A 25851-nucleotide genomic window follows, 5' to 3' on the forward strand; every position below is an offset into this window, starting at 1 on the left:
ATCTTTAGATCTTTTATTGAACTGTGAGCACAGCATCAATAACTGCTTCTCAGCTGTAAATGAAAATTGATTCCAGATCTAACCCCTCATCTTAACTGTGTTCCTTTAATCCCAAATCACCCACAATGGAAAGCAAAAGAATCAGCCTTATGCGTGACACAAAGCACGTGTCCCCTGCTTTGTTCTAAGGTGACTGCACTGATGATGATGCTTCTCCCAAAATGTTAGCAGGAGATTTAAGAGATAACTGTAGCTTTTCAGATGGTGGCCCATAAAGCAATGTGATGAATTCTGCACCTGGATTGGAACAACTTGCTCCTGCTTCATCACAATGATCGATATGGTTCATAGATTCATAGGATTTTTAGGTCAGAAGGGACTGTTAAGATCATCTAGTCTGACCTCCTGCATAACACAGGCCAAAGAACTTCACTCAGTAATTTCTGTATTGAGCCCACAACTTCTGTTTGAGCTTTAGCTTTTAAGAAAGATATCCTGTCTTGACTTAAAGATTGCAAGTGATAGAAAAACCACCTCATTCCTAGGAAGGGGTTCCAATAGTTAATTACCCTTACTGTTAAAAATTTGCACCTGATTTCTTGTGCCTTATTTCTAGTGTGAATTTTTCTAGCTTCATCTTCCAGCCTAACATAACTACTGTCAGAAATCAATTCCCCCTGCTGGTATTTGTTGACTATGGGCAAGTTACCTCTTAACCTTCTCTTGGATAAACTAAATAGATTAAGCTCTTAAGTCTCTCACTATAAGGTATGTTTTCCAGATTTCAAATAATTCTTATCTCTCTTTTCTGAACCCTTTCCAAATTTTCAGTATTCTTTTTAAAGTTTGGATGCCAGAACTGGGCACAGAATTCCAGTAATTGTCTCACTGATACTTGATACAGAGGTAATATTCCTCTTCTTATACATCCAGGAATTGTGTTCACACTCTTAGTTACAGCATTGCACTAGGAACTCGTGTTTGGTTGGTTCCTCCCAAGAAGTGTGAAACAAAAGGAAGAACCTGATTGGCAGGTGGAAAAGCAGGCTGCAGTTCAGATTTTGGGTTTGGACCTTACTCTAGTTATTTCACTGATTGCAAATAAATATTTGTGCTGGCTCATGGGACTGGGATAAATAGATAGCTCAGCAAATCATAGTCTAAAATTATTTACTTTCATTTAAGATGGTAATTTAAGATGGTTCATTTAAGATTATTTACTTTCAGTAGATGGTACATTTTTGCACCCTTAAACCTTGGGCCTATGTTGGCCTATGTTACAAACTGCATAAAGTACAAAAATAGTGATTTTGGAGGACAAGGTAAATCTGAAAGGTAAAATAAAAGAGAGGAGACAAAATACAAAGATATTGGACAAACTGTTAAGGTGCTTTTAATCTTTTCTCTCCCAGTTACAGTATGCACATGTGTATATCTGAATTTCAAGCATCATTTGACTGCAAACTCTTACGTTAAAAAATTAGTTTTGTAACTCAGTGCCCCACAGCTGAATGTTTGGTATGTTATAATTTGTATATTGCGATAGTCTCATTCCAGCTCTCATGAACGATCATTTTATATATTCTAGGAAACAGCATTTTGCCTTTAAACATGCCATAACTGTTTTGTTAGTGTTTATGTATCTGACCAGTACAACTGATCTATGTTTTCTTTTTTCTTTTTTTAAATAAACATGATCAAAACTTGTAAAGTGTGAAAGAATCCAACAAGTGAAACACCTGACTGCTACACCAGAGCTCTACTTCTCCACTTGCCCAGGTCCCAATGTGGGATGCAATCTGTGACAAAGATCCACAATGAAGGATGTGCACAAGTTATTAATGCAGGAGACTTAACATGGGATTCTTCCCTTTAAATGCATTCAATGCTTTTTATTCCCTCCATTTCATGATCTTCTATTTCTGATGTAACTAAAAGTGAGGGCCTGCACATTTGGGTGGAATGCTGGAAATGAGCAATGCCCCTTGAAACAAAGGACAATTGGGAGAGCTTTTCCTTTCCCAACAGATTATTTATTTTTGATACCTGATTGAAGAGTGTACTCTTGGGATACCTAAATATGCAGCAAAGCATCTGTTTTTTAAAAAATACTTGGGATTGCTCAGAAGGTTTGAACCTCCTGCCTAGTGTGAAAACAGGGTCAATGCTAAACAGAAACTCTCCTTTACATGTATTGTAGAACCCTAAGAAACCAAATGAATGTTCCTTACTGTGTTCCTTACTTCTTCTCTTTGAACCTGGTGTTGCCAATGGCATTACTAGAAAGTGACACCTGGGTTTTTAGTGCAATGGTATTAGTGTAAGACCCATAGGTTCCTTGTTTTTCTGAAAGACATTAAAGTTATATCCAAAGCCCATCACAGTTGATGGGAATCTTTTCATTGACTTCAGTGGGCTTTGAAACAGGCCCTTACTCACTTCAGCCCCTGATTCTGCTCTCACGGTTGCTGGTGTGAACACAGAGTAACTCCACTGATATCAGGGGAGTAACACCAATATGAAACTGGTGTGAGATCAGAATCAGGCCCAGAGTATCTGTCTGCCTGCCATTATTCTAGTTTTGAACTGGTACTGACATTGCCAAAGAGATTACATTGGGCCTCACATTATACATGTTACATTTTAAAGGATGATTTGGGCAACTTCCTTTGAGTGATATGTCCAATCAAGCAGGACACTTGTTAGTCAGACAAGCTGCACAAGATTATACAACTCTGCATTGCATACATGTAGGCTTTTAATCCTTCGACTTGTGAGTGCTTGACACTGGGTTTCTGTGTTGGAAAAAACTGACTCATACAATCCAGGTGCGAATGGATACTACGAAGTATATATTTCTTGGCATGCCCAGAAGGAGGAAGTGGGAGGGGTAGCGGCAAAATTCAGATACTTTGAAAAATAAATGAGAGCGCTCAGTTAAAAGCAACATTTCTGAAGCTGTAGGTAAACAGACATCTCAAAGGAGGTTTGCATCATTCTCTTTTCATATTCCTAATGATCAGCTGGACACTCTGAGAGTGTCTTATCAAGGAAGAAAGTAAGAATGCCCACACAATACAACATTCCACATCATAACAATTATGACAACAACATTGAAAATTTGCTGTCATTGGTGCTCTGCTTTACTGTTTTATGACCTAAGAAAGATATGGGGCCAAACTGATCCTTGATTTAATTCCATTGTCTTCACTGAAATTATATCAGGGACGAATTTGGCCCAAGGTGTCTAGACTTTCTTATTAAAAATGCTGAAAATATGCATGTCCCCCATTTTATTTCTCAGCAGTAACTGTAAATATTTATAATGCAGAATGGAAGAAAGGACAATGGTATCAGCAATTTTTCTGCAAATGCTTTTTCACTAATGTCCCCTGTAGTCTGAAAGATGTCTGCTATTGATTCACAGCCCGGTCCTGATGCTGTACCTCTGGGAAACAGGAGTGTATCACTAATATTTACATTAGGATTAATGATTGTGGACTCTAAACCCTTTGCTCAATGGCTGGAACAAAAGTTCCACTGATTCTCCACTGCTTTGGACTACAGTCATCTACAGTGCAAAGAGAGTGTAAAGTGGGTGCAAACCATTACTCCTGGTAGGAGTGAGTGGAGAACTCTGATTTGGGAGCATTTTACAACCCTTTTCACAGGTGTAAACAGCGACACAAACTGGGTGCAAGGCACCGGAGTCAAGATGATTAACTGGGGAACTAAAACAAAGGCTAACAGGACTTGTCTCCCCTTGAAAATTATTCCTGAATAACTCCATGTATAGACACTCTTAGGCCTGGTCTACATTACAGGGTTAGGTTGACATAAGCTACCTTGCGTTGACTTAGCTGTGGAAGTGCCTTCACTTAAATTTGGCTCTTGATGACGTACGTGCCTCTCTATGCCGATTTAGTAACACCACCTCCCCAAGCGTTGTAGAGTCATGGTCAATGTAATTAGGTCAATGCAGTGTAGACACAGGGTTGTTACTGGCATTCAAGAGCTGTCCCACAGCACCCCACACTGGCAATACAATCAATATAAGCACTCCTGGTGAGGATGTGCTCTGCTGACCCAAGGAGCCAGTGTGCATACACACAAGCGTTTTAATAACTGCGGTGGTGATATGCTGATAGAAGTTAGGTTGACATAATATTGTAGCCTAGACATGGCCTTATTCTGGAATAGGAGTACCATGTTCCTGTTAAACTTAACCCACTTTCAAAGTGAATTAAACTGGAACAGGGTTCTCTTCTTTTGGAGTAAGAGTGTCAGAACGTGTGACTATTCATAATCAGTTGTTTGGGAATAACTATTCCAGAATAATTCAATGTGTAGGCAAGCCCTGTGGTGATGGAGAAGTCTACCCAGGAACGGATCTGATACAGATATAATAAAATAATATGTAACCCCATTCAACTGATGAAGATATTGTCAGATATGTATGTGATATGCACATGTCAGAATTTTACCTGTTCATGGTCATCTTCATCACTGCTGAGTTTTAGATCATCTTCAAGCATTCTAAAAAAAAAACATAATTACATTTAATGAACTAATTTTATAAATTATAGGCGAAATCTAACCCTCAATGAAGTCATTCAAAAAACTCCTAGTGAGTTCAACTGCAGCAGGATCATGATCTAAAAAAGAAAATTGTGAATACACTATAATCACCACATTCCTTTTTATGTGAATAAAGGCGAGGATGGACTACTTTGAAAATGACTCCATTGCAAATGCCTACAATTAGCCCCTCTTTCATGTCCTCTTCTACCTGCTGACTGGCCCACAGTGTTTAGCTTACCACAAATAGATATTTCTAAATTGAGAGAAAGAAAAGGAGGACTTGTGGCACCTTAGAGACTAACACATTTATTTGAGCATAAGCTTTTGTGAGCTACAGCTCACTTGCATCTGATGAAGTGAGCTGTAGCTCACAAAAGCTTATGCTCAAATAAATTGGTTAGTCTCTAAGGTGCCACAAGTACTCCGTTTCTTTTTGCGGATACAGACTAACACGGCTGCTACTCTGAAACCTGTCATTATGCAAGGCACTAAATTGGGAGACTGGGGTTAAAGTAAGAGGAAGCACAGCTCCTCTCCTTTGCTGGAAACAGAGAAAGGGCTTCCCCCTCTTCTTGATTTAGGCAACTGCTGCCTCATATCTTTCTTGGCTGGTGATTTGAGGACCCACCAGGCAGGGGATTGTGAACTGGGAATACCAGGAGGAGCTGGTGCCTGTTTGAAGAATTTCTGCCCCTTCCAGCATTCCTATCAGGAGGTACAGTAGTATCGGAGGGAAAGACAAGAGTTTTCCATGCTAGGAATCTCCTCTACACGGTCTCTCTTCTACAGGGGAATCTGTCACACCACTGCTCCCTGTTCCCTCTACAGGACAAGGGGAAGGAGGACACCATGCTGCCCCCAGCTCTCTCCCCATTTTGGAAGGAGAAGGGATGAAAAATATATACTACTATATTACTACCTATTTTATATAACATCTCTCTTTTGATAAATCTGTACATTTTTGAAGTTCAGGAATAAGATATTTCCATGTTTTGGAAAAGAAACCATTTTTACCTTCTTTTACATCAGTCTAGATTCTCCATTTTCCTGAAGTCTAGAATAAGAGTTGGGAGCCACCAAGTATATGCTCCTATCCAACTACCCAAAGCTACATTGTGTGAGTGGCAATGGGTGTTCTTGGGGCTACATTTCTTCTGTTACCCCAGTCTCTTTTCTACACCAAATCCCTTTATCACTAGATAACGGAACAACATATCAACATGCATCATCAAGACCTCTCATGATAGCCACTGAAATTGGTGAGCTTCCTCTATTTTATTTTGATCTCCTTCTGCTTCTGCAAGAGACTTGCAAACTGCAATTATGGATTTCATGTTGATGGAGCTTGGAGTCTATGAATTTTTACTGTTAGTCTTTAAATAACAGTAACAATCAATGAGTGTTTTGTTTGGATGGTCTTTTGTTTGAAGACTACCACTAAATCATGGCTGGCTGCAAGGGGACAGTATTGCAACTGGTCAAATATCAGCCCTCTCCAAACCCTGCTGGTGCTTTTAAAAGAGAAAGTGTAAGGAGAACTTTAACTGGCTAGTAAGTCATCTGTCTTTTAGTGACCTCTGTTGTCAGGCAGCTCAGTGGTTACAAAGTATCTGGACATGAAACTACTAGTCATTAACCTCTTGATAAATGGCAGATGCCTCCTTGTAAAATGTGAGCTCATAGAAGTAAGTCTGAGGTATGGATAAGGAATTTTTCCATCCAAAACTAAGAAATCTGCAGGAAATATTAATCTTTAGAGGGCTAGATTTTAGTGATCAATGGGAACTTTTTATGTTGTTTATCTAGCAGACACATTCATTTGTTTCTACAGTGGTACTGCCTGCTGCACCATTCACAACAACAGATCATTGCAGCTTGAGCTATCCGTAGCCCTTAACTGCATCATCAGAGTTCATGATATACTATGAGGACAATGTACCCAGAACTGTAAGACCATCCTAATGTGTGGATACATGTTTGTGACTCTTAATTCTAATTCAATCCTAAATTCCTCTTCTAAAACCTACATCGCACTTAAATATGCAAAATATTCTGCCTCTTTAAAGCAACACTGCTGGATAATGTACTCTGTATTATTTAAAACAAAATTCAGAGCTAAGAAAAATAAGGCAAGGTCGCCTTTTCATAAATTAAGCCTAAAGAGTTATTTCTTTCTTTCTAGCCATTGCACTTTTTTCATTTTGTTACATGTTAAATTTCTTCTTGACATATTCTGTTGAAGTAAACCAAAAGGATAAAGGAAATTCTGTATTAGACAAATGAAAAGAAGCAAGCATAAAAAGATAAATGAATGTACTTACAAACCTATGAAACAGTCTTATAAAATGGCTGATTAATAACTGTACTTATAAAGCATGTTACAGACATCTTCTAACAGTACCGTAAGCAATAGATATGTTTATATTGAATATTGAAATTTGATATAAAATATGATGATTAGTAGGAAGGACAACTGTTGGAGTTGGTTTCAGATAAAGTAAATCTGCAGGATTTATGAGCTCCCGTCAAGAGACTGATGGATGTTTAGAAGACTAGAGAGAGGGGAAAAATTGGATTTGGGTATTTGTTTAGCGGTTCCAAGCTTATCACTTGGAGTATATAATTCTTCTTAGCCTGGTCTGCTACATGAGGAATATGTCATCACATTCAGTTACACAACTCAAAGGTTAAACAACCAAACCACACCGCTACTAAAATGCATCATCCTTTAGTGGCAGATGGAATAATTAGGGAGAAACAGAATATGGTACCAACAGTAAATATATGGCAAAGCAAAAAGTGAGGGAATAAATTCAAAAATATACAGAAATGCATAAATGAAAGTGGAACGTTCAAGAGTTCAGAAAGCCTCTTCCCAGAGGATATTAGTTAGAAGGAGGTAATATTTTACAGAAAGTGGAGGACTTAGATGTTCTTCAACCATTTTAAAATGTGCTTTATATTCTGGAGATGTGGGTCATGCTGGCTTGCACGTTTAATGTTTCTATTAACTCCCATTTATAAGCAAGTGGCATCTGATCACACTCAAGGCCCAATAAGGGCTTTTAAAGATTGCCAGCAATCTTAATCCAAGGTGACTGTTTCATAATCATCATACCTAGGGAAGTAACACATTTCAGTCTCAAAGCCCTGAGCCAGAAGAGCTCTGTATCTTTAGTACTTTCCAATACTGTCTGTATGGTCTGAACATGAATTTGAGTCCTCTTGAGAGACAGATACGTGTAAGTATGCATATATGATCTATATGGAACTATGTAACTGTTAAACTTAAGAACACCATGTGTTGAGATTACAGAATGAATTCCTTGGTAATATCATTCCCGCTGTTAAGAAAAGGCAATTCAGTGGCTATATTAAAGTTACAATGAACACAGTCAATGAGGGTAAATCAAAAAGAAAACTGTCTGTATCAGAACGCTATCTCCGGAGGTGTTACAAATTCATTTCATTTCCTATTCTTCTCTGTCCTAATCGACATTATTGTTGAATATACATGTACTTGTTTGTCTTTTCATCCACAGCTAATGCATAATACCACTTTAGGGAAAGTGTGGAATTAAGAAGGATTTTTTATCTCATTATTAGAGTGCCATTTAGAGAGCAACAGTTAAGGCTGTGTCAGCATATTTATTATATTTTCAGAGGTTTATAATTTGGGATGTGAATTTGCAGCAGCCTGAAATGTGGTGACAAAGAAACACAGTTATCCCTGGGGCAAACTGGTGTAATTCTCCTTGACTGATTACTACACTTGCTTATTCCAAAGATGAATCTGCTCCAACAGCAGGCTTTTCATGCATTAGAAACCTAGATAGAAAGGGGGTGGAATGAAGGTTTTATTGGCATGAGTTTGGGAGGGCCACACCACTGACAACAGACAAAAACTTTATTATTTTGAGGATGCAGTAAGTTGACTTAGGCCTTAGTGGACTCCTTGAAAAATGGTATGGATTGAAAATGAGGCTGCCTTAAAACAATTTTGGAGGGATATATGATTTTGGTACAATGAGCTGGATCATTACTGTTTCTTTGCTGCTCCTGGTGCTTTTCCCAAGGATTTAGCAGCCAGAACGAGAAACACGTGTGCACTGAAAATATATCAGCTTAGACATGAACAAAGAACGCCCTTTCTGGTCAGTACTTGTAGATGCCGTCAAAGAATTCTGAGAGTCCCACCAGGCTCCTTTTTGTTCCAAAAGAGGATTGTGTTCCAAACTCCGCCCACTCCCGCACTCAGTACAGTGTTGCACAGGCATGAATTATGGAGCCAGGTCACTACATCCCAGTAGTTTTCGTATGCTCAATTAAAAAGGAACAAACGGTTTTAACCATTCATTCATGCAACTGACGGAAAAAAGGTCAACCAAGCGGACATGAAAGAACAATATAAAAGACCATTGCTGAACCTGTACTGCAACTCATTGCACTGCTAACAAACCCAAGTGAATGCAGGAATGGAGCCAATTGTAAAGCCATCACCATCATAAACGTTGACTTCATGAAATGTTCTGTGCACCTCAGACCTGTAGGTTTGGGCCCTTGCCAGCAGAGGGACCAAGCGTCCCGATATTATTGGGACCATACTATTATTAAGGGCCTTGTCTTATACAGGCAACTATTCCCTGCTTACTCCACAGTCCCGATTTTTCATACTTGCTATTTGGTCACCCTGCTTGCAAATGAGCAAGTAAAAGTTTGATTTAGGAAAGATGAGATAATTATTATCCATAAAAAGTACAATCATCAGATACCTCATTTTCAATAAATTCACATACCATTTTAATAGAAACTTTAGAACTCCTGAAAGGGATATTGTCATAGCTGACAGGCCAAAAATGTTATTTATCCATCTAGGCTGTGGGCTTGATCCAAAGCCCAATGAACTCAATGGGAGTCTTCATTTACTTCATGGAGCTCTGGATCAGGACCTAAATCTATTTTCTGGCTGTGAATACCTTCTATCACTGAAATATCTAAATATTTTATGGGTAATTTAGCTCCAGGGCCCAGATCCGCAAAGGTGCTTAGGCACTTAAGTCACATTAATTTCAATGGGAGTTTAGACACCTAAATATTTTTGAGCATCTGGGCCAAGGTCCCTAGTGGACGTCATGGAGCACTCCTTTCCTCCTTCTTCTGGTTTTATGAAGCTGTATTTGGGGTGTGTAAATATATATATCTATAAAATAACAAACCATTCTGATTATGGAGACAAAACTTGATCCAAGAGGATGTTCCTGCAACACACCAAATTCTGTTCCTCCTTACTTAGTCTGGGTTCAATTCTCCACTGTGGCTAAGCTGCACTTGGCTGTAGGGTGTGCCAGTTTCAACTCCCTGATCCCAAGCTGCCCAGAAAATTAGCTCTTACTTCTGCCAAGCTGGCATGTGTAAAATATGTACTCATTTGGATCACACAATTGCCTACAAGTGTGCAGTTTTTTCTGTGCAATGACAGCACACACACGTGGATGAATCAAGCACATACAGGTATGGTGTTCTTTTCCCCACCATGCTTGGCTCTGGTTGTCATGCTGGCAGATTAGGTGTCAACACATACCAAGGCCCCAGGCCTCACTGAACACTAACAAATGCATTTCTGGAAACCAGGATAACTCACCTGTGTGTTGGGATTGCTAAAACAGATGCTAAGTTGATAAAAATGTGTTTAGTGTTTAGGCCTGATGAAATGCTTGTAGGATGCTGCATGTACTGAGCTCACTTATAACGTCTGTAACCCATGGTAGAACGTTACGTTGAGTATTTGCATTGTAAACCTCTGTAACTGTGTAACTCAAACAGGAAAGAAGCATTAATTAGTGTAAAGTGCTGCTCTGCACAAGAAGGCCCACTGAAACCAAATGAGCCATGGTGAAACATCCAGGACAAAGACTTTGTGGATTGTCTCCTCTCCATCCCCAACAGCCAGGAAGAAGAGACAGGTGCTGACACTTGTTCAATATGTTTGAACTGTGGGGGAAAGGAATAAAAATGCTTGACCAGAAGGAACTGTATCACTGTGCTGCTTGAAATTTGGAGAGGACAATATTTCCAAGCATAAGCGAGGGATCCCTCAGCTGCTTAGCTTGGGTTAGCCCTAAAGGAAATATAGCATTTGCATATTACAGCAGCTTCTATTACCTTTTGAAATCTATGACTGTAACTCATTTGTGTGTGTGTATGTTTACCTGCTTTAACCTCATAAATAACTCTGTTATTTCTCTTTCATAGTTAATACATCTTTAGTTAGTTTATTGTAGGATTGGCTACAAGTGTTGTTTTTGGTGAAAGATCTAAGGTACAATTGATCTGGGATAAGTGACTGGTCTCTTGGGACTGGGAGTAACCTGAATATTGTTGTGGTTTTTCGTGTAAAGGACCATCTGTCACAAAGACAAGCTTGCCCGGGTGGCAAGACAGACCAGAGTATCCAAGGGGACTGTCTGTGACTCCATGTTAAGGCTTTTATAGTGCTTAGGAGTTCACACGTGACATTTGGTTGGTGATCTCTAAGTATAAAATGCATAACCAGTTTGGGGTTTGAACCCTGTTTCTTAACAGTCTGCCTTGAGGTTGGCACTCATGGTCATGAGCCACTCCATATAGCCTGACATTGGTATGTCGGGAATCAAATTGAAATGGACAAGATTCGGCTCTCTGAAATGCTAACAAAAAACTGGATTACTGCAAATGGACTTCTACTCTGAGAGACTGTGACTGCCAACACAACAGGGAGGCCACATTTCTGACCACCATCCTTGGGATTGTCTCCTTAAACAGGTAGTGTTTATAGCTAAAATATGGCAGAACAGAGCAGAGAAAGATGAGATCTCACACAGAGATATAACAAGCAGGGGAAAGAGTTGATAAAGGGGTGGCAGGCAGAGGAAGTATATAAATGGGTTGGGAGTCTTTAAAAGAAAACAGTTCCCTCTTGCTTTCTCTTTACACTGCTACAAATGGACCTATTCTGTGGGTTTTAGATTCGGAAACATACACTAGCACCTGCAACTATTTATCCTCTTCCGTATTAGCGAGACAGCTTGGAACGTCATACCAAATTTCACCTGTGATATTTAATAAGACTTCAATCCGGAACAGGCAGGAAACAAATCCATGTCTTTGAGGTGAAAAAAAGCAGCGCATTACCATCCTGTGGTATGAAGCCCTTATTAACGCGACAGTCCAATGTTTTCTGGAATACCTAGTTGTGGAGAACACATGTGAACACTGACAAGCAAGAAGATGTTACCTTTTCCACCTCTGAACTTCCACTGAATTGGTCCCATCAGTTCAACACAATCTAAACCGCTTTTACCCTGTGGACATTACACTGAGCTTGTTTTTCATTTTCCTGATGCATTTCTCTGTATTATATTAGACTTTTCAGAGAGTGGTAAGTCAAGTTATCATGCAAATAACAAACTGAACAATGGAATTCAGATGTATTTCAAGAATATGTTGCACACTGCAGAACAATTTTATCATTTATCAGGGGGTTTTGTGTGTGTGTGAGAGAGAAAACATCTAACAATATATTTCCCCAGAGAAGTGCATAAAACAATGGACAAAAAGGTCGGGAAAATGAAAACAAATGGTAGTGTAATTGCAAAGGAAAAAGAGGATGTTTTGTTTTAAAATATCCCATCTATAAATCATGAGATTTGATATTCATCCTCCTGCTGAAATGGGCAAGTCATCTTTAAAATATTTCCTCTGAGATAATCCAAAAGTTATGGTAACCCCCGCTCACCCTGAACCCTGCCCCCAACCCTTAAAATGTTAAATGGAATTTACAAGCACCATTTAACCTGATATTCATGGCCACTTGTTCAACAATTGTATACACATCTAAATAATTTTTATTAATTTTCCCTTCTCCTTGTCTCCCATTTTTTCCCGGTTCTCATTGGTGACCATAGACTAGCTCCTGACAACTCTTACTCTCTCGAGTAGCCTTTACTCATGTAAGTAGTCTCATTGGCCTGAATGGGACTACTTACATGACAAAAGGCTAGTTGCTTGATTAATGGATCAATTGCTCATTCTCCAGCCTGGTGGTTTAGTAAGGTATCTCCAGTGAAGTCTCATGTGTTAGCCAAACGGAAATGCTACGGACAACAAGGCTAGTTGGCCTCTTCCCCCTCACAGGAGACTGAATACATTCGCCTCATAACACTGTCAGCCTCCCCCCAATCCAACTGATGGAGAAAGATGTCTTGCTAAGAAACACTCCATTTTGTGTTGTCACACTCAGTCTGCCTTAGTGTTTCTGGCACCATATCAGTAATTAGTGTAATTACAGCTGGTGAGAGAGGAGTAACCCCTGTGGTTATCTATTAGATACCTCACAATCAGAGAGTGCACTTCATTACTCATCTCTCAGTATCATCTTCTCATTCCAAAAGGATTAAGCCAAATGAATTCTTTCAGCAGAAGAATTTCTTTATCTAGCCCTCCATTAATCTCCGTGTTTAAAAAGCTCTTCAAGGCAACTAAAATATTAAGTTGCTTCTAAGTGCATTATAACTACTGCTCTGTTGACAGGCATTTTGTTTTTCATTAAAGTTGAGAGAGAGAAGAGAACTGAGGCAAATGGGGAGGGAGAAGGCAGAACCTATTCCAGGTTTTTACCTACATGTTGCCTTGAATAATATTATAGCAAATCCAATAATTTACAGGCTCATCACCAAATAAAAAGCCAAATCCTGTTCTCAAAGTCAATTCCCATTGGACTAGAAACAGGTTTGGGCCCAAAGGTTTAAATTACAAACTAAACATTTTGTCTACATTAAAGAAAGCAATTTCTTTTTACAAGTACAGTTGCGGTGAAGTTTTAATAATAATTAATGGGCTCCTTGCTGGAAATTTAAAGTCTCAGTTCTTCCACACAATCCATAGGTACTGTAAGTCAAACTACACTGTGAGCTTCTTGCTTGCTGTACAATCGGTGATTGGAACCCTGCCCTCTGAGTCTGGCAAGCCCAAATATGAGACATCATAACGGTAAAAAATGTGGGACTTAATAAAAAGAACAGAGCAGGAAGATTATGATGTGGGATTAATATTTTCGATAACCTCTAGTTTTATGACTCAGCGTGTTGATGTATACAGTTTATAGTAATAAAAGCAAGAACATGATGTCTGTTTGAGGCTTGGATAATGAATGATGAGGATAAACCTAGAGGTCTGCTTTGGAATTGTGTTCTTCTATGGAGAAAAGAGGATCACAGTTTGTTCCCACTCTTATATTAACTTGGCTAATCATGCCAAACTTTTCCAGTGTGGACGAAGTGTCCATATCCCTCCCCCTTCATCTCTCCACTCTACTCCCTAGACATTTCCTTGGTAACGGTGTCCTCCTGTCAAACACTCCCCCACAAAAAAAAAACAACGCAGCTGCCCCCAGTCATGATCCAACTCATAAGGAACAGCAGATCCCACAACACACACATTCTAAAACAGGGCATCCAAAGTGGGAACCATTCCAGAATAGCTATTGCAGAATAGCTTACTGTACAATAGCTATGCTTGTCAATTTCCCCATATAGACAAGGCCTAAAAGGCCACTAAGGAAAATCCAGTTGTTATAGGGCCCACTTATGTCCGTTTGGATTCTGCTAATTGTCAAGGGCAGTATATAGCCCAGAAAGTATGTTGTGAAACACACTCATCTCCATTACTTTCCGAATGAAAAACACCTTCTAACTGAGCCATATCTGAGCAAAACTATGCCTTAGCCAAAGCACCAGTGTTTTCTCAGGCAAACCAGCCTTGACACGGCAGATCTACACACAAGGCTTTGGGAATTTAGTTAAACAATGATTGATAAATCCAGAGTAACCTGCAAAGGTGATGTGAAAAAAATTCACATCAGATAAGATATTTAAAAGATTTTTCTCTACAGGAAATAAATAGCGTAAGACTGGCTCATCTATCCAGTGCTCTATAATGTATATGGAAGTGCATTCATTTTACTCATTGACTATATTATTTTATTTTATTCCTTTTTTAATCTGCAGGTGAAGTGAGCCCTTCAAGGAGGTGTCTGATGAGCTGTCAGTACCAGCATGACATTCACAAATCTTTTGCTGGTTTCCTCTTAGATAGACTAATCTCATATCTGAAGAACTGGACTCTTTTGGTTCTGTCTATTGGAAATGGGGTTGTCTCTGCTAAATCTCAAACTTCAGTAATGTGGTCTGGAGTGGAAGCAGCTTTTGAGCGTTCATTAGTTTCGTTTACATGGAGGCATTTCTTGCAAGTCTGAGCTATTTTTAAAAAAAAAAATACAACATTGTTTCTGCTCTTTGAATTATTTGCCACTAAAAAAATGCTCCCTACTGACATTTAGGCATGTTAAATGTTGTCGAGAGACACTATGCTTCAGTAGTAATAATAATAACACTTCACTCTTATTTAGCGCTTTTTCCTCAGTAGATCTCAAAGTGCTTTACAAAGGAGGTAGAGAGTGATATGCATTCCACTCACCTGAAGCTTGAGTTATGGGGCTCCATGCAGGTGAAGAAGTGAAATCCACCACCCAGTATGGGACAAGGCTGCAGGGCAGCACATCCTCACCCCACTTGGTGCTATTCTAGTTTGTGGGCTGTAACAGAAGCTGCAGCCCTGCCATGTAGCTGTGTGTGATGTTGGGACCAGCCTGGATCCTTTGGCCATCCACTGTAGCTCACACAGGGCTAGCAAGGAGATTCTATCTTTGTTGCATGTACGATGCACCCCTGCGCAGCCTTCCACTGGTGGCTCCCCGACATAGCACCTATGGCAGAGACTAGGGGAGGATGACGGCCTTGCAGTTGTACTTCTACAAGATGAAAAAATTTCACCTTCAATGCACAATTACAGAGCAAGATGAATTTTAAGAGTGAGAAGAAGTCACAGAGGAAATTGTGAAGCAGCATATCAGAGCAGCCACCCGAACCTTGGTGATCAAGCTCTGAACATCAAGCAAAATAAAGGTGAAAGCATAACTCATCCCCAAACAATTCACAGTAGGCCTATTAGTCCCCTGCTCACAGACCTGGTTTTCCTCCTTAAACTCTCTTAGCTGTACCAAGGACTGACCACATCCTGGCTACAATTAACAAAACATTCTACTTGTCTTTGCAAGTGCTTTGAACTGAGTTTGTGGCCAATACAGGCTTGTGCACGAGAAGCAGAAGGACGAACAAACAACTCCACAAAAAGGCCAGTACTCAGCTTTTGATCTTCACTGCAAAGACATCAGCTGACTAAAGTTCCCAGCGCTGCAGTGGGGTGGATTGTCCAGCCACACACTTCCAGTGAGCTTTTGGAATCGGCCTTCATAGGTTAAGCATAGAAAGTAGGGAAAGCAAACTCATTTCCATTAATATCAAACCCACTGGAGCTTGGTGTTTTTGCAACTTTCATTCAAATGTGAACACTAATAGGGTCATGCTCTGCTCAAGAAGACTGTGACAAAAGGAGCAGAAAGAGGGCAAAGATAAAAATCCAATGCCAAGGAGGGTGAAAAAGTGGACAAGAGAGAGTGGCAGAGTGGGAAAGACTGCACAAGGGGAGGGAGAAAATTGCTAATGGAAAACTAAATATATATCTATGTCTTTCGGTAGGATACCAACTTGTGGCAGCTTAAATTTGGAGGGAAGGAGAAAGATGAGGTTGGTGGGGTGTCTTCTACTCCTGACACAAAGCAGAGCCTTCCCTTGGACTAGAAAAACAGATTTATTTTTTAACTGAATCTTGAAAAATAGTGTATTTCAATTATTGGCTTTGCCAACCTGAATAAATTTTGCAAACTCTGAAATACATTCAAGAGGGCCTCCAAACCTCAGGCTCTGCAAGGTTCCCCCAGCCCCCTTGCAGAAAATATCAAACCCAAGGAAAATCTCCAAAGTTTCCCGCACACATTCCAGGATACTTAGAGCCCAAATATACTTGCATGTTAAAAAATTCACTGTGATTGTACCCTAACAAATTCATGTTGAGTAAAGGAATGAAAATAAATAAAGACTCTGTGACAGCAATCTCAAGCTGTTGGGTTTCTGAATCACTGGGGGAAATTTGTCCTCCAGAATGAATTGCTGGGGACAAGCTGTCCTGTAACCCAATAAAGAGGCTTACATGGTTCATTTCAGTGCTAATGGACAATCACTTCATAAGGCTGCATAAAACAGCTGTATTCTTGTCCAGAGGGAAGAGTGAAGGCGTTTAATACAGGCTGCTAGGGCCAGGTCTTTTTCAATCACAGATATTGAACAGAGAATATTACTAAGCCTTATTCTGGTCCTGAAACAAGCGCAGGGTTGGGGAAGAACGGGGGTTATAGCTGTGTGTTGATGACTGTTTATGTAAAGTGACATTTGTGTCCTAGAGCATGGTTAAAAACGTTACATTGAACATGCTGTTCAAAAGGAGAATTAAAATGGGAGGTGTAGTTCCAAACTCGACCACTGGGGGGAGCTGTTCATTGAAAGTCCCTTCAGGAAGAAAAGGAGGACTTGTGGCACCTTAGAGACTAACCAATTTATTTGAGCATGAGCTTTCGTGAGCTACAGCTCACTTCATCGGAGTCTCTAAGGTGCCACAAGTCCTCCTTTTCTTTTTGCAAATACAGACTAACACGGCTGCTACTTTGAAACCCATCAGGAAGAGCAGCAGTGCCTCCATGGAGGCAGAAGAGCGGACGGGGCAAGACAAAGGCGTGAGAGGCAGGGGCTGATGGGAATGTGGGAGAGATGACTGGGGCTTTCACCATGGCTGGGGGACTTTACATCTTTATTGGGTCAACTGCTGGCGAGTGACTGAAGCCCAGTGCAAAGGGGGTCGGAGGGGTCAGGACTAACCAAGGTTGGCGAACCATTTGTACAGACAGGAGAGTTCTGCCCATGGGAGTTAAGGAGGAACCAGGAGAAAGAAACGCAAGGGGCTGTTTCTGTCTTATTGCACTAAAGTCTGTGTTCTGGGGTTGCATGGTCCCGCAACCCTCCCTTCCATTCAGATCTAACAAGCACCCCTACATCAGAATGCGCCATCTTTGTAAAGATAAATGGATCTTCAATAAGAAAATAAACTATGTTTTGGATCAATTTTTAAAGATAGAAGCCAGAGAACTTATCCACGCACAGACAAAAAGAAAATAAAAGGAATAAACTACTAAAATTATTTCTAAATCTGCATGATTTATAATCGTGCTTTGTGTAGGCACGATGGAAAACAAGCAACAGGCCCGATCCTGCAAGCACTTACTCACATGGGCAGTCCTGGCTCATGCAAGCAATCTCGGGTCCAAAAACAATGACACGACACCACTGGTGCATATAATTACTTTAAGATAAACAGATATGAATAATTGTACATGATTTCCAAGCATTTCCTTTCACTTATAATGCAAAAAGAAAAATTAGAGGATAAAATGGAAATGTATCTGTTTCCACTTCCATGTTTCATACATCATTAATTCTGCAAAAATATATCAGCCTTCAGACTGATACTTCACTTTGTTTGGCAAGCTCTAAGACGGCAATATGCTTGATAACCCGCTTGAAAATTTGATCCTATTGTTTAACAAAATGAGAATTGTTTCATAAGGGGCTCCACCATGTCTGCACATATTTTCCCCTAAGTAACTGTATGAGGCTTGTATTTCCCCAGACAGTTCAACATTTATGTTGATGTGCTTGGCTGCCGACCCAATCTTGCACTAGCTGTAATACAGGAGAATTTTCCTCAGCGTTTTGAATTATGGCACTGAAATCACTTAACAGTGCCTTCGGTGCATGTTAAACAAGTTTCCTGATATAGTTAGCTCTTGCAGAAAGCTTGTTTACCCTATAAATTACAGCACACGGTAAAACCACATTTTGGCCTGGAATTCACAATGGCGAATTATTTTCGATATTGCTTCAAATGGGGCAATTCTGAAAAATTCAGCTTTCCCCTACACGCGCAATCGCGCACACAAATAGTCTCTGTTCTAAGCATTCCCTATCACGTCTTGGGTTACTCTAGTATTAGAAGCTTGATTGTGTTAGTAGAACGCTCCCTGATGGGACACGAAAACCCAGATCCTCAAGGGTATTTAGGAACCTATCTGCTTCTTTAGGCACCCACGTCCTCCATACAGGTTCCAAACTGCTGCTGAGCTGTGGCCTAACCCCATAGGTATTTAAGTGCCTCAGTTTCCACCAGTTGCCCATCTTCGACCTGACGCTGCTGTGCAGCTAACGAGCTGTTCAGAACCCTTGCTCAAGCTGAGGTCCTGAGGCCTCAAAGCTGGATTCTCAAACTAAGCAGGGGAATGCCTATCTCACCAGGGGAGCACAGTCCTGCAGGCGTGGTCTGAGTCTACCTCTGACCTGACACCTGTTAGACCCCGCAGCAGGAGGGACAGATTGAGGCCACCGATAGATGGAGAGACAGCACAACAACCACACCGAAGAGAATTGGGGGCACCTGTGAGAGAGGCATCGAGCCTGAGCCGGGGAGAGAGATGGCTCGGGCTGCTACGGCATGGGCTACTTAAGCGGCTGACCTGGCTTAGGTGCCTAACTCCAGGCAAGGGTCTGGGGCTGAGGATCCTGAGCAAAGGCAGCTACCTATCTGGCCTATATATCTGCACCAAGTCCTAAGACCCTCTCCTCAACATTTCAATCCTGGCTTGCTTAGACAGCTCCTCACTCAGCTTGCTGGCTTCTAAGGATCCCTTTCAGAGGTGCCTAGCCCTCCTTATGCATCGTATGGGGAACCTGGGCACCCAGCCTGAGGATGAGTATTCTAGGAGCTAGGCATTGCAATGCCGAGCAGAACAATGCCCAAGCACCTTTGAGAATCTGGACCCAAATGGCAAGGGAAGGAAAAAGCAGGGAGGAACCAGGAAAGGTTACACTAAAGATATCCTTCAGAGTAGCAGCCGTGTTAGTCTGTATCCGCAAAAAGAAAAGGAGGACTTGTGGCACCTTAGAGACTAACAAATTTATTTGAGCATAAGCTTTCATGAGCTGCAGCTCACTTCATTGGCTGCATCCGATGAAGTGAGATGTAGCTCACGAAAGCTTATGCTCAAATAAATTTGTTAGTCTCTAAGATGCCACAAGTCCTCCTTTTCTTTTTAAAGATACCCGTAACCACTGTTTTGCCTAATTATTCATAACAAACCCTACAATATGCTATCAGGGTTCTGATGCCAGTGGGAAAATGATCCACTGTGTTATTTCTGAAATCTGAACAAGCCATCCACCTTTTCAGCAACTTCCTGTCTTAAGACACCACCCCACGAGCAAATACAATTCTGCTCCTGATTAGAAAGCCACTTTTAGAAACACATTTTTGTTGTCCCCTTAAGATGTAGATTCTGACACTGAAATCCATTTAGTTATCAAGTGCATGACACCTGAAAAAGGGAAAATAGAGAGACCCAATAGTATCTGGTGATACAGGAATTTTGAAAAAAGATTATTCAGGGGTACATAAAACTACAAAAACCAAACCCTCTCTCCAAATGTCAGGATATAGGTAACTGCAGAATAAGCCTGTCAATCATAATGAACAATAATCTGAAATTACACAGCCAGTGGATGGATAATATTTAGGAACCTAGATACGACCATACTGGATCATATATGTGCTCCACATAGTTCAGAATCTTGTCTCTAGGGAAGGTATGAGAAACCTTGCAGTAGGTAGTTATGGAATAATTTGCCAGCGAGGAATGGTTCTTCCTGACTCCCAGAGGCTGGTTTATACCCTGAAGCACAAGAGTTTATATCTCTTCCAAAACTCATTTTGTTTTGTTTGAATCCTTACTATTATAACTCAGCATGCCCCCGTCGTCCAGATAAATGTCCAAACTTTTTCTGAATCCTGCTAAACTGCTGGCCACCATGGTATCTTGTGGCAATGGGTGTCCTAATTGTGTGTCATGTGAAAACATATTTCTTTTGATTAGTTTTAAATTTACGAAGTGTCATTTTCACTGCATGGCCCTTTCTTTTGACATTGTGAGAAAGGGGCTGGGATTTTCAAAGGAATCTCATTTGGATGAAGTGCCTAATTCCTTAGGTTCCTCTGAAAATTCCAGTCAGGGTAGCTAGAAGTGCCTGATCAACCTTTTCTAAACCACTCGTTATTTCGCAGACCTTGATCAGCTTCTCCACTTTTATTCACCTCCTCTCTAAAGTAAACAGCTCCAGTTTTTTCAATCCTTCTTTATATGGAAGATTTTCCATGCCTGATTGATCAAATGAGATCCTTAATATGTAGGGCCAAATTTTCCAAAGTAGGCACCTATAATATACATGCAAAATAAGCATCTGCCAATACAAAATGGTTACTTCCTGTGCAAAATATACGGTTGTGAGCACAACCACCCATTCTGTGACTGCAACTATCTATTGTTCACCTATCTGCACTTGCATAGTTAGCGTGAACAGGTTATACACTTGCAGTCGGAAATCTGATCCTATGAGGAAACGATCTTTATTTTGAACTAAGAGCACATATATTTTTTCACTTCTGTCTGATGTACGGATTGTGCTCTCCCATTGAGTTTTAACATTAAATTCCGTGGAAGCAGGATCAGTCCCATTAAAAGTAAATTGCATGATCCACACTTGCATTTAGTGTATGGGCTGTTAATCTACAGACGAATCCATTTGATACGTGTGGTTAGGTAGCTGGGTAACTAGCAGGGCACAACACTACCTTTCATCTCCTAAGGTAATGCAAATGTTATATCTCAAATCCAATTTAAATTGTCATTCCCTTGAGCTCAGACATAATTTCCCTCTAATCCTCTTCTGGTTGTCTATAGTGTAACCTTCAAAATCTCAGATATGACACTGTAAAAATGATCAAGTCATAATTTTTTTTTTAGAAGAGCAAAACCCAGCTATTTTTCCTGGTGGCATTCTGTTCCCAGCTGCTATCAGAATCAAGAATTCTGCAATTGCCTTGAACTCTGCATTCATTTTATTCTTCCAGATTTTTGCCAATGAAAATCCCTCAGTGGTGCTTCAAGGGAAAATAATCTTGTCACTGTTATTGTGCTATATCTAAGATTAGGTAGGTCAAACTAACTACAAGCATGTTCAAACTGCTGTGGGACTGGCTGTTGGTTTAGGGGTTGGGTTTTTTGGGGTTTTCCCCTTGCTCCTACCACAAAGTAATAGGGATTTTCCCCCTTTCATTCCTCTTGTCTTTTGTTGTTTTTAATCGACCACCCATCAGTGCCGAATTGCCTTGTAACTGTCTGCTGGGCTTTCATTTGACAGAGATAGCTGCTATTGTTAACACAAGCCTTCACTTCAGCCCATTTAACTTTTCTCAGTTTGACAGCTTCACAATAGCCACCTTCCATCTAAAGAAACCTGTGATTTAGTAGAAAAGGAATGTGGGACAACAGCCTGATCTGTCACTCAGTCTCCAGTGAATTGTCTTGGCATAAAGTTCCCCCCCCCAAAGCCAGAGGATGAAACACTACTTGAAAACAAGATGGTCATAAGACAGGTTCTGTTATATAGTCTGGGAAAATCTAAACAGCACTGATGCTTAAAAATACAGCCCCTTCTTGTCAATATTTTGGATTCAGCCGCAAAATACATATTTTGATTGATTTTATATTTCCATTTTTACTTATGTTCTAAAGCAATGGTTGATTTCCCCCCTCCTTTTTATTCACCTTGTAATTGTTCTCAAATTGATCTATGACCACTCCTCATGGAAACAATAAGTCAAAAGTAAATTAAAGCTTTCATCGGACAACTATTGCTCCTTCTCCGTACAAGTCTACATGAAAAGATATTGATGAATTAAGCGCCTGCATGTCTTCCCTTGTGGACAATTAAAAGCTACCAAAATTACAGCTGCTTGGCACGGAACCACAGCACTACAGGCTCAGATCTCCAGGAAAAGACAGTCTGCAATATTCAATTTTTTGATGAATTTTTTTTTATGGGCACCCACATGGCTCTTCATGATTTTGTGCCTGTAATTTGGGTGTGCACAAATGATAAAACGACACGTCATCCCTCTATTGTCAGGTATACATGTGGTTTGTATCCGCAATATGGGTAGTTAGATGTCTGAATTATACTATTTGCTCACACAAATGTTGGGTGCAAATTTACAAACCATTTTTGAACATCTCGGCCTGAAAAAGACCTATTTTAAAAACAACAAAGCAGAATTTATTTCCAGGTCATCAATACTTCCACCCTCAGATATGCATGCTCAAATCCCAGTGACTTCAGTGGGAGCTGTATGTGAAGGCAGAATTGGGACCACAGAATACTATAAAAATAACCCCACTAAATACATTATCTTCACTTGGCGTAAAAAACCCATTTTCTGAGGCTGAAAGGAAAAGTGCATATGTCTTAGATGGTAGCTGCCACCATGTAGATAATAGGTTTGTTTTTTGTCTTGCAGTAACCATTCAGATACCACAGTAATGAGCTCAGTATAAATATCTAGATCAATCCATAAACTAAAACGGACAGTTAGACAGATAGCTATGGCTTGATAGAATTCAATTTCTATTTTTCTATACTTTTGATTGATAATGTTGATGTTTACTTTTAAGATTTCTTTTCAATCTTTATCAATTTACATTTTCAGTTGCATGAAATTTTAGGTTTCAAGCGTTTTTTCATTTATTTAAATTTTCACAGCTGCAGGAAGTTATGAGGGTGTCAGACAATTATTTAATGACAATCTTTAGCAAGTTCTCAAGCAGCATTTTTCTTACTTTGTCGATGTGTAAATTTTGATAACTATCACTGGAAAGAACTTTTCGTCAGTTTGTTTGTAGGGTGAAATCAATGTTTACCAACATTTACCAATAAAAATCTCATCCTTCCACACAGATAGCTAAACTTTACCAAAGAGGAGGGCAAAGGCTGCTGGAGAAGTGTCTGTGATCAGGATTTACATGTTGAGAGAGTACCCCGATTCTGTAATCAGGGAAAACACCATACTTCTCAACCTCTCTTACTAGGAGGCACTTCCTTCAGTTGAGAGCTCTGGTGGTCGGATTTGGGAGAGAACTCCTTCCTTTAAGCTTTCCATAAACAAAGTTAAAACTCATCCCACCAAGGAGCTTCAGCAATATTCACTATGATTGTTAAAGTTACTCAGTCATGGATCTGCTTTGGGCAGCCAACTTATTTTGTAAACTCAAGTTTTTAATTTTAGGACATGTTTTTTCCCTTTGTACTTATATGATAAGAAAGATAGATCTGTGGGACCCCAAATCTGCAATATGGCTTTGCTTATACATTCATTGACATCTAAGAATAGCCTCTTCTTCTGCACATAAGAGTTTCTTAACTGATTTTCCTTGCATTCTGATTCTGTTTTACATGTTTAGTAAAATTATTTTCCTTCTTTTCTTCTTTAACTCTCAAGAGACATCAAAGTTTCAGACAGATCAATTGATAGTGCGACCAATTATGCTTTAAATGGAAAAAAGAGAATTTAGGGCTTTCGAGAGGTGCTGGATTGTGCAAGGTCTCTGGAGATTAAATTTCTCTCTATCCACAGAATATTATATAGCAAGTGCAGGGGCAGAGGAAGCTTCCCTCTACTCTCTGCTGGTGTGCCTCTGTGGTCCATTTAGGAATACAAAGGTAGTTCAGTCTCCAATCTACACCCACTCAGTCCTTGGCCTTTATGCTGCCACTCTAAACAAAGCTGTCGATTAATATTATACTTTCTGAGATTTGGACACATGTCCACGAGACTCTGATTGAGACCTTCAATTCATAGGCCACTGACCAGCTCTCAGATAGTAATGACTTTTGATCATTACTAATCTGCTTTGAATTTGAACTGATAACCTGAAGGTGAAAACATTCCATTGTTAATATATCTGAGCCATCTAGGGTCCCATTAACAATTATACTGCGAATTTATCATCACTTGGTTACCACAGAGAGAGAGAGAGAGAGAGAGAGAGAATCACCTTTACATCTTCACTCTGCAATGGCCTCCATTTCAGTGGGTGCAAAATCACACCCACAAATAATTACATCTGGCATTGTTGCCAGCAATGAATCGTGGGTACAAATACTAATAGTTAGATATCTAACTACCTGTGTGCCCCTGCAAACCACGGCTAATATTTGCAGACACTATTCATTAAAGTCACAATTAACTGTGGCTGCAAAATTGTATCTGGAAAAACAGAAGCCAGACTGAAAAGTCATAATTTTTTAAAAGAAATATCTTGGGTAATATCAATGTCATTGGTGGGGTGAAGCTAAAAAAAATGGATGGATATTATTTTGTCTTAGTTAATTTCTTTCAAATCTTGCAAAGGCCTCAATGCATAGGCATCTTAACAAATTATTATACTAACATATTTAAAATCTCACTGGTCCACTTTAATATACTTATAAGAGCTCTCCTGCTTACCCTTTTCTGGCATAATGAAATGATTTAACTTGCTTACCTCGGACTTGCATATTTGGTTTGATCCAAACAAGTTGAGGAAGCACATGATCATTCCATGAAGACACCAGCAGGAAGTCACTTTACAGTGAAGACCAAATTACCTGCTCATTCATGGACTGGACAAAAATCAGTTGCTTAGTGGTGATGGTTTTCTTTTTATTTCTCTCCTTTCTTTGGTAAACATTATTCTGCAGGTTTTAATACAGACGCATATGAGAAATAAAGACAGGTTTCAGAGTAACAGCCGTGCTAGTCTGTATTCGCAAAAAGAAAAGGCGTACTTGTGGCACCTTAGAGACTAACCAATTTATTTGAGCATAAGCTTTCGTGAGCTACAGCTCACTTCATCGGATGCATACTGTGGAAAGTACAGAAGATCTTTTATACACACAAAGCATGAAAAAATGGGTGTTTACCACTGCAAAAGGTTTTCTCTCCCCCCACCCCACTCTCCTGCTGGTAATAGCTTATCTAAAGTGATCACTCTCCTTACAATGTGTATGATAATCAAGTTGGGCCATTTCCAGCACAAATCCAGGTTTTCTCCCCCCCCCAACCTCCACAAACCCACTCTCCTGTAATAGCTTTACCAACAGGAGAGTGGGTTTGTGTGTGGGGGGAGAGAACCTGGATTTGTGCTGGAAATGGCCCAACTTGATTATCATACACATTGTAAGGAGAGTGATCACTTTAGATAAGCTATTACCAGCAGGAGAGTGGGGTGGGGGGAGAGAAAACCTTTTGTAGTGGTAAACACCCATTTTTTCATGCTTTGTGTGTATAAAAGATCTTCTGTAC

The 25851-nt window shown here is 40.0% G+C and overlaps 1 protein-coding gene across 8 annotated transcripts in view; it reads right to left on the bottom strand.

Moving 5' to 3' along the window:
* The window catches only part of AFF2 (ALF transcription elongation factor 2), a 472316-nt gene that overhangs the window by 156597 nt on the left and 289868 nt on the right, over nucleotides 1-25851 (bottom strand). For all 8 annotated transcript variants that reach the window (XR_012160619.2, XM_073358389.2, XM_073358388.2 and 5 more), the window contains one exon: nucleotides 4485-4536. Coding sequence is in view for 7 of the 8 variants with exons in the window: in XM_073358389.2 (XP_073214490.1) it covers nucleotides 4485-4536 (52 nt within the window). In the remaining variant the exon portion in view is untranslated. The remainder of the gene's footprint in view (nucleotides 1-4484; nucleotides 4537-25851) is intronic.

Source organism: Lepidochelys kempii, chromosome 9, assembly GCF_965140285.1.
Source record: "Lepidochelys kempii isolate rLepKem1 chromosome 9, rLepKem1.hap1, whole genome shotgun sequence".
NCBI classification, from domain to species: Eukaryota; Metazoa; Chordata; order Testudines; family Cheloniidae; genus Lepidochelys; species Lepidochelys kempii.